This window comes from Melanotaenia boesemani, chromosome 17, assembly GCF_017639745.1.
Source record: "Melanotaenia boesemani isolate fMelBoe1 chromosome 17, fMelBoe1.pri, whole genome shotgun sequence".
In the NCBI taxonomy this organism is placed as follows: domain Eukaryota; kingdom Metazoa; phylum Chordata; class Actinopteri; order Atheriniformes; family Melanotaeniidae; genus Melanotaenia; species Melanotaenia boesemani.
Genome location: NC_055698.1, coordinates 9022284 through 9032307, shown reverse-complemented (window position 1 = coordinate 9032307; position 10024 = coordinate 9022284). Strand labels below are relative to the sequence as shown.

General features: G+C 38.7%; 1 protein-coding gene across 7 annotated transcripts in view; it reads right to left on the bottom strand.

Moving 5' to 3' along the window:
- Positions 1-2993: 2993 nt before the first annotated feature.
- The window catches only part of trioa (trio Rho guanine nucleotide exchange factor a), an 83945-nt gene continuing 76914 nt past the window's right edge, over positions 2994-10024 (bottom strand). For 5 of the 7 annotated variants that reach the window (XM_042011377.1, XM_042011381.1, XM_042011379.1 and 2 more), the window contains 8 exons: positions 9732-9873; positions 9615-9642; positions 7758-7920; positions 7136-7257; positions 6974-7052; positions 6439-6639; positions 6190-6328; positions 2994-5444 (listed from right to left, as the gene is read on the bottom strand). In XM_042011377.1, coding sequence (XP_041867311.1) covers positions 4887-5444; positions 6190-6328; positions 6439-6639; positions 6974-7052; positions 7136-7257; positions 7758-7920; positions 9615-9642; positions 9732-9873 — 1432 coding nt within the window. In that variant the 3' untranslated portion in view covers positions 2994-4886. The remainder of the gene's footprint in view (positions 5445-6189; positions 6329-6438; positions 6640-6973; positions 7053-7135; positions 7258-7757; positions 7921-9614; positions 9643-9731; positions 9874-10024) is intronic. The other 2 variants (XM_042011378.1, XM_042011384.1) reach the window with 1 other exon arrangement.

Genomic DNA, 10024 nt, shown 5'->3' with positions numbered 1-10024 from the left:
TGTCTATCTGTCTATCTGTCTATCTGTCTATCTGTCTACCTGTCTATCTGTCTGTCTGTCTGTCTGTCGTCATTGTTAGTGTAAAGATGATAAGGTCTGATCTCTCACATATAGAAAAGAACTATCAGTTCATGGGGGAAGAAAAATGAATAAATTTGGACTTTAATAAATAAGTTAAATTTTAAAAGAAAGACAAAAACACTTTTAGTCAATAATTACACTAATCACATTGTGAATTTTCTGAAGGCTGCAACATGAAACTGAATTAGGAATAATAAGGAAAAAAAGCTACGTAACAAACACTTTCTGAATACACTATAATGTATTGTATCAAACATATAAAGTTCACAAAAACAGAAAATAGGTTACAGCACATTACCACTACACTGCATTAAAGCAAAAGTGGGCTGCTTGTATATAGTAATTTTAAAGCTTGTCCAGTTAACCCAAATAAAACCAAACCCTGACCAAACTAAATGGAACACAGCCATCGTTAATGTCATTAATTACACCTGTGCTCTAATGTGGAGATGTCTGTATTTTATTCAAATTTGAAGTAGCTTGGTTTGCATATTCATGTAAAGTGCTTTCACATATTCTTTTGCTGTGAACTGGCTTTTTTTGGTGTATATTTTTGTTGTATAACATTTTTTTGAAGATGGAAATTATCATCTTATTTTTGGCTTTAGTGAGGTAAGTCTTTTTTTTTTTTTTTTTTTTGCTATTTCTGACACTGTCAGACTCCCAAGAGCAGCACTTCTATACATTTGGGTACTGTATTATATAAAATATCTTTAAATTAGATAAGCCGATTATGCAGATGTTCCTTTTTCTAAGACATGTAGGGAATTACGGCCTTTTTCCCTTGATGTGATTTGGCTACTTCCTGTAACATTCCTCAGAAGGGTCACATGATGTTACTGTGAAGTATTTTGTAGGTTCTTTCTATGGTATTCCAGAGAGCAGAGGATGCCCCCTACTGTCTGGTGTCATGCGGAGGATAGCATCCCAGGCGTGTGACAAGATATAAGTTCCCTCATTGCTGTGATTGTCTTTAGGACTCGTCTCTGTATCTTTGTAGCCTCCCTGATCCATCGGGGGTATTTATGGCTTTCTGAGAGGATGACTCTGGCTTCTCTCTTTTTACTGTGGTCAGATATAGGCTGATTTTGAATTTTGTTGTCCTTTTTTTCTGTTTTGTTGCATGCTTTATCTTATGGTTTTCTTTTTGCATTATTTCCTGTGTTCGCCTTTCCCTTTTATCCAAAGTTTTTCCTTTTTCCCCAGTGTATGTTTTATTGCATAACAGACAAGATATTTTGTAAATGACTGATCTCTTTATGACGGAGGTATTTTTGTCTTTTGGGTGTCCAAGTAACTGTTTCAGAGAGACATGTAGCTTAACTGGGGTGTTTATGTGATATTTTTTCATTGTTTCTTGTAGGAAATATAATAGTATATACTTTTTGTGTATGTATGGAAGGGTAACCGTGCCAATGCTGTTTTGTTTTCTGTGTATCCTTTCCTTTCACCTTCTTTGTTGTGCCTCTTTCATTTTTATTTGTTTCCTCCCTCTCTATGTGGCCCACCCAGGATAATGGCAATTATTTTATTAATAGTTTTTATTTTTTTTTTTTTAATGTTCCTCCTCCTCCTCTTTGTCCTGTGGATCTGTGATGATTGTGGCCTTGTCATATAGTGTTCTGACAACAGACGTCTTCTTAGATTAAATTGATAAGCCAAGTGTTATGTATGTAAAGCGTGAACTTGTTAGCAACCAAGATATTCAGATCAGTTTTAGTAAGCACTGAGAGGGCCTTCCTTGGGAAGAGGTTTAGATAGCTGGGTGCAGATACAGCACATATTCTGCAGGTAAGCACTATTTTAATAGATTTTTTTGTTTGTTCCATTCAAGGTGCTGCTAAGTTCTGGATCATATGTTGAGGTTTCTCTTTCGCATGAAGAGCATTGCAGCAGTAGTTGAGGTGAGAGACCGTGTACAGGAGCTGTGTGGCACACAGGGTCTGAAATGGCCTGATTTTTCTCATGTCACTAAGAGCAGTTATTCTGTTTTGCTGGAAACAGCTTTAGTCTGCTTTAGTGTCATGGATGCAAAGTCCTGACAGCTCTCAAATGTTGTGATAAAAGAAGAAAAAAGGGTGAACTAGAAGATTTCAACTACTCACACCTACTTTTAAAACCTTTAGCCCTTTACAGCTGTGAGCAAATGTAAAACTTGCCTCATATTTTTACTTGATACAAGTTCTCTCACTATGATTATAAGCCACTTGAGGGCAGTGTAAACTACCCAGTATATCTAACAAGACCCTAAACCAGGGTTACTTAATCAAGTCCCACAGCCCTGCAAGTTTTTAAAGTCTCCCTGCTCCAACACACCGTACTCAAAAGCAGAACTTTAAAGGCTGTTGGATCCATTTATTTTCTGGGTATTAATATTGTTAGTGTTAATATTTGTCTTTCCAAACTGTCTACAATTTATGACATGGATCTAAAAGTGATGAAAGCACCAGCTGTAATGACAGCGTGAAGTTTATTGGCTAATAGCTTAGGTCTTAACCATGCTATGACTTGGTGCAGCCATTTCCTACACAATACAGAGCTCTAGTTTATATCTATATTGAGTCATGAAAACAAAGAAAACTATTAAAAAATAAATTAACCACTAGTCTATTAAGATGTAAACAAGTCTGTTTCTAAAAGAAAGTGTGTGTTTGAGGATAAATGAAAATACTCTGAGTAAAAATAGACGTATAAAGCCTGAGTATTGGGTTAAGTATTGACTAAAATTTACAGAATCTATTTATTAGTTTCAGTTTTAAGCAGGTGGTCATAATGTTACGGCTTATCAGGTTATATTTTAAGTCCTATTTCGATTTTGTTTCTGTGACATCAGTCTGACTGAATCCCCATATTTAAATCAGGCATCTGAAACTGTCTAAATGAACAGAAAATAAAATAAAAGTCAAGCAGCTTGTGTTCATGATGTTTAATTTTCAAATGACTGATGGCAAAATGAGAATATTTACAGGAGAAAATATGTATGATCTGTACAAAGAAATATACATGCAAAGATAAAAAAAAAAAGTAGCAAATGTGTAATTTATCAAACAAAAACAGGAAACCAATACAAGAAAAGACAAAACAATGAGGGGAGAAAAATAAAAACCCTTAACTGAGGTATCCAGTCCAAGTTTCCTTGTTTTTTAATGGCCTGTGCACAACTTTCCAGATAAATAAAAAGCTAACGGGGCTGATTTCTGTATTAACAAGACACATCCTAACCCCACATGTCTGTTTTTATTATAGCTGTCTTTAAATTTCCAAGGATGCTATACATTTTGAACCATTTTCAGGGTTTTGTTTTTTTTTCTTTTAAATAGAGGAATTTCTGGAAGAAATAATTTGGCAACAATTATTTGTACATAAAGTTAGAACACCATTTTGTAAATAAAATTTTGTGTTCAACTCTTAATCTATTCAGTGAATTACAAGATTAATTAAGTCTTCCTTTAATCTCCTGCCTTCTAATAAAGGCCTAGAGACCAAACTAAGAGTTTTTCTCTGAAGTTTTTTTTTACTTTTGTAAACAATCCATTTCACATGATCATTGATTATCTAACTCAAGTGAAACATAGCAACAATAAAACCTTTTTATTAAGTACTATAAAGCTAGAGCAACTTTGGTGTACCAATACTACAGAGGCATACAGTACAAAAAGAGTTAAATTATTTTTGATCAAACCATGATTGTAGATTATGACCCTAACGTGGCCTGGCAGTCGTAACACTCAAGGATCAAATAAACACAAACTACCAGCAGTGCTCGCAGTACCAAGTACATGCTTTTCTCTAGATTTATTACAGATACGACAGCTGTCTTCATAAATAGTTGCATAAAATGTTAAAGCCGCAACATTGCACATGATAATCAAACATAACATACAATGAGTGCATTTACAGTCATTTATCCTCCTCGGCCTTCACATTCACTCATCTGATTGGCAGTCACTGCCGTCCGAAAGCACAAGTCTGTTGTGAATGTGAGGGGACAGAAGGCAGAAGTCTATATACAAAGTAAGGCTTAAACATGTCATTTCTGCGCAACACGACTTTTGTTCTAAGGAAAGCAAATGATGGATGTCTGTTGTTCCTTCTCAGGTTGGACAGTGCAGCATCGTTACTCTCGACGTGGTTACCATGGTATCTTAGATCCTGTATGTTTTGTAAGCGCAGCCATCAAAAAGCTCAGCGTTTTCATGTGTCTACAGAGTCCAAATGTAGCACAGCAACTTTCAACCGATGAGCATTTTCTACCTTTTTTTAAACTTGCAAACAGACAGTACTTTTCTATACATTGTTTCTATAAGAAAGATCTGCTTCTCTGAAGTATCAGAGTTGCAGTTTTAGTGTAAAAGAGCACAGACACACAATGTCTGTGCCCAACCTTAGCATTAGCACTAGCTCTGCTGGCATCGCTTTCTCCTGAAAGCTCTGCGTCTGTGCAAGGCTTGATCAAACGGCTCCTCTGATCAGCTTCAACTTTCAAAGGAAAATAAGTTACTTCATAATATGTTTTAAAGATTATTTTGTTCACTTGACTATAAAATCTGTTTTGAGTTATAACCAGCAAGCAGCAGTAGACGAGGGCGTCCATTAATTAATGTGGTGAAAGGCCCCGTTTTGCTAACAGGACTACAGGATTTCATTAAGCTTTGTGAAAGAGGATAAGATCAGCATTCATTGTTTCCCTATTTTTTTTTTTTTTTTTTTTAGATCTTGACAATCAAACCTGCAGGCCCCACAACCTCGCCAGCGTTTGTCTTGTTTTTACCAGCGATGATCATGTTGGTGGGGCAGAGATGTGTTCAAACTCGAGACTGAAGGCGACTTTGAATGAAGCTCCTTACTCCTCCGATGGGCCGAGCATCAGTCTGATGTTTTCTCCTGTCTATAAAAGAAATGAGGCGCGAGGTGTCCAGGCAGCTCTCTGCTCGGGCTCGACCTTCACCCTGGCCAGCCTGCAGCCATGGCTCCTGGAGGCAGAGCCCAGCCGGAGGTCTCCTGCCTGGGTCGGTCTTTAGAAGCAGGCAGACAAAGTCCCGAGCCGCCTGGCTGGCACCCTGGAAGTAATCTGCGGGAAAGCTGAAATCCAACCTGCAGATGTTAAGGCAAGTCTCCTCTGCACTCTCGTCAAGGAAAGGGGAAGCGCCGCTCAGCAGCACGTAAGTCACCACGCCCAGACTCCACAGGTCAGAGGTCAGCGACACAGCTTCTCCCAGGACCAACTCTGGAGAGGCAAACTCAGGGTTGCCCAGCAGCGGGTGAACGTAGTGGGCACTGTTGAGCTGGACAGCATCACCGAAGTCTGTGAGTTTGACTATTGGCTGGCCGCTGGTGTTGTGGGCAACCAGCAAGTTCTCAGGCTGGAACAAAAGGAAAAGAGAACGATGATTCATAAAACTGTCGATCTTTAACCATCAGACGGCCTCAGATCATCACACAGCAATACCCGCTCTGATGACTTACTCTGAAGACCGGGTGAATCCTGGGTCACACATTCTTCTTATATATATTTTATTTTATATTATATATTTATTTATTATAATTATTTTTTTTAACCCGTCACCGAAAAACTGCCCAGATCTGAGGCGAACTGGAGGCTTTGTGTAAACATGTCCCAGGTGTGGACTTGTAGAGAAGTCCCTGCCTCCATCTGAACGTCTGTCGGTGGAGGAGGAACTGTGACTGAGCCATCAGTGAGGAGATGCATCCAAAGATTCATTGAAGGCAAAACAAACAGGTCAGGTGAAAACCCAGGACAGAAAATATAGATGCAATATCTCCCAATTTCAGCCTTGGAGGAGGTTTTTTGGAGGACCAATAAGCAAGAATACACTGATGTATCCTTAGCAGAAGTTTTAATCCTACACTGTAAGCCATTAAATTAAAGCTAAATATCTACTTAAGCTACTTTTAGAATAAAATGATTCAGTTGTGACATCATATTTAGTTATCGGTTTAAAATGTGACTTTGCCCTAGTACTTTGGAAAATGTGTTAAGTGCAAACAAAAATAATGCATTTGACATGAAATTAAATCAAATTAAAAGAATCGTTTATATGTATTGCATTGCAGGTGAAGTGGAAATACTCTGGTGCAGTTACTTACTTTCACATCCAGGTGTACTATTCTGCAGTTGTGCAAGTACTGTAAAGCTTCTAAGATATGCCGCAGGTAGCCGGCCACTTTCTCTTCTGTCAGATTCCCCCAGCTCACTATGTAGTCAAGGAGACGGCCCTGATCAGCCCTGAAACACAGCAGAAACGTCAGACAGGAGATCTGGAGTGTGTGTGAAGATAGTTAGATATTTACAGTTTAGTAAAAAATAAAAAGCCTTAATTTTTGCTGTGTACTCACATCTCCAGGACTACGACGTAGCTGCTGGAGGTCTCATATGTGTCTATCAGGCTCACTATGTGGGGGTGTTGGAGTCTCTGGAGGAGATTGAGTTCCTGCGTCACTCGGTCTCTTCTCATCAGCTTCTTGTTTACCTGTTTAACAGCGACTGTACGTTTGGTGCCTCTGTGGTCACAGCGCTTTACGACCGAGAAACGACCCCTGATGAGAAGAGACAAGTCTGTTTACGGCACACAGCTGACCAATACAACCTAAATATCCAAAATAATATAGTTTTTTTGATGCTTCTGCATAATTTTTGTGTTATTTAACACATAAAACGGTCACTGATCAGCCACAATATGAACCCATAAAGTGGTCCAAGTATAGTAGCCTTAAACTAACCGGATCCCTGATCAGATCAAGCCCCATCCAGAGAGGCAATGCACCACAGTCCAAAGGATCTGTGGCTTGATTCTCAGCTTAGAGCCATTTTGGGGGTAAATTAGTTGATTTTAACATTATAGCTGATCAGACATGACTGTGAGCTTGTTACCTTCCCAGTTCAACCACTTCAGTGTAGTGAGACTCAAAGTTGTCCTTCCAGCTCACTCGGACTCCATCAGCAGACACGGCTAAAACAAGAAACCAACCGTCACTCATCACCAGGTCTGTCGAGCAGCCGACGCTGTCTACTGTAATCTCTCTGTATTCTTACCCAGCACCCTGAGGCTAGCTGATGAGGCTACGCTGCCCAGTTCATTGGTTGCCACACAAGTGTAAATGCCATCATCCTCCGAGCCCGTGCCGATTATCCGCAGCGTAGCTTCGCCTGCGTCACTGAAACCAACACATTGATTTAAATCTGCTGCCGATATGAAACCTTTTCACTAATGCTGAGCTTTGTCAGCTTTGATTTTTCTGACTTTCAATTTTGGAGATGGAGTTTTTATTTAATTTTGTATTTATTTTGATTCATTTCATGTACTTGTGTGTGTGTGTGTATATATATATATATATATATATATATATTTTTTAACTGTACATACTTTGTTTAATCATTTTATTTATTTAATTATTTAATCAATCATTTATCAGTTTATTTAGATTTTCCTACCCTCTCTTCTCCAACTCTTCAGTTTTGACCAAGAAACATCCCCAAAAATAGACAATTTATCAGGCTTCACAACCCAAAAGCACATAATCTGACTGCTTGTTGGGTTGTAAGGTAAATTAAACTAATCCAGAGTAGAATGATTTGTAATGTAAATGCATCCACTGGGGTAAATCTTGTGCAAAGAGTCATGGTGTCATAGTGCATATGACCATCACTGTCTTACTTGTAGGTGATGCTAAAGTGTCCGTTGTTGGTGAGGTTGTTCTGGTCGGGTCCCCTCCAGGCGACATTAGCGCGGGGTCGACCACAAACCTTACACCTGAGGGTGACGCTTTCTCCGTTGTCACAGGTAACGTCACTCAAAGGCACAAGGAATTCTGGGGGAGCTAACAGGGTAAAACAATGCGGTCATTAACTGTTAATACAAGTTTACCTTGTAGGATTGTAACCTAGATTGTAAACACATCTCTGCTTTCAGGTGTCTTCCCACAGACCTTAAAAACAGCCGTCAACAGGCCACTACTGAAAAAGAAAAACCTAGACTTGTCACTCATGAGGGGCTACAGGCCGATATCAACCCTCCCTTTTCTTAGTAAGATTATAGTAAAAGCAGTCTTTCAACAATTACACAACTTCCTGAATAACTGTTTTGATGTCTACCAGTCAAGTTTTTGGTGACACTGCGATTGTTCTAGTTAAGGTCTTTAATGACATCTGCTCGAGCACAGATAGCGGAAACATTTCAGTCCTGGTGCTGCTAGATCTCAGGGCTGCACGTGACACATCTTACTAGACTGGCCGGGTTGGACTTTCTGGCACTGCAATTAGTCAGTTTGAGCCCTATTTAAAAGACAGGGACTACTTTTTTCCTATAGGTAAATATAAATGAACCAAACTAATACCAATATCTGAGTGAACCAAAATAACCTGTGGAGTTCCCCAAGGCTTCATCCTGGAGCCACTGCTGTTCAACATCTACATGCTGCCACTCGCTCAAATTATGAAAAACTATAAAATATGTTACCACGGTTATGCTGATGACATGCAAATCTACATAGCCATGTCACCAGGCGACTACAGTCTAAACCAAACTCTGATCAACTGCATTGATCAAATTAAAGATGGGATGTGCCAGAACCTACTTCAGTTAAATAAAGACAAAACTGAAATAATAGTTTTTGGAGCCAAAGAAGAAAGATTAAAAGTCAGCACTCGGCTTCAAACATCTAAGTTCAAAACTAACAACCAAGCCAGAAATCTGGGAGTTGTCATGGACTCAGACCTGGATTTTAACAGTTAAATTAAGACAGTTGTCACCCTATTATCACCTAAAGAACATATTGAGGATTAAAGGACTGATGACTCAGCAGAAAACTTGTCCATGCATTTATCTTTAGTGGACTGGACTACTGTAATGCTGTCCTCTCAGGTCTTTCTAAAAAGTCCATCAGACAGCTGCAGTTAGTCCAGAACGCTGCCATTCCAGTCCTCACTAAGACCAGGAAATTAGATAAAATACCTCCAGTCCTCAGATCTTAACAGTGGCTTCCTGTCTCTCAAAGAATTGACTTCAAAATCCTGCAGTTAGTTTACAAAGGCCTGAATGGTTTAGGACTAAAATACATTCAGGATCTTCTGGTTTGTTATGAACCAACCAAATCCCTCAGGTCATCAGGGTCAAGTCTACGTTCTGTTCCTAGAGTCAGAACTAAACATGTAGAGGCAGTGTTCATCTTTTATGCTCCTCACATGTGGACCAAACTCCCAGAAAACTGCAGGTCTGCTGACTCAGCAGTTTAAATCAGGGTTAAAAAAATTTTTTTTTTAATGCCTTTTATCAAAACAACTGTTAATACCTCACACTGGATTTTTATTTCTTGCATTTTATCTATTTAATTCTAGCTTTTTTCATTGTTTTTATTTAACTTCTATTTCTTTTAAAGTTTAGTTAATGATGTAATGCTTTTAATGTTTTATGTAAAGAACTTTGAATTGTCTTGCACATGAAATGTGCTATACATATAAACTTGCCTTGCCTAACTTTTATCTTTGTGGAATTACGCATGAAGTAGAAACTTACCATCATAGATGTAGTTTGGGTTTAGGAGCTGGAAAAAAAACAGAAAATAATGTCAGATGGAAATAATAAAAAAAAAAAACATACCTTAAGAGCTTCTCTGTAGATTGTTGAGCTCACCTTTACAGAAACTTTATTGGCCAGTCCATCTCTGGACTTCCTGTACCCATTTTCCAGCTTTGTCTCTTTTTTTGCCTCTTTTTCCTTTTTCTCAGACTTTTTCCGGATGCGCAGGGATGTGTGCCAGGAAGAAGACTTCCTACTGAAACAAGGGAAAATGTTGTAGGTCAGTATCTAATAATTAGGAAGACAAATATCTTAGAGATGGCTCAAAAAAATTAGAAATAAAAAAATGGGTTCAGCTTGCACACTTTGGTGTGTCCAAACAGAAAAAGGCAACTCAATAACATGAA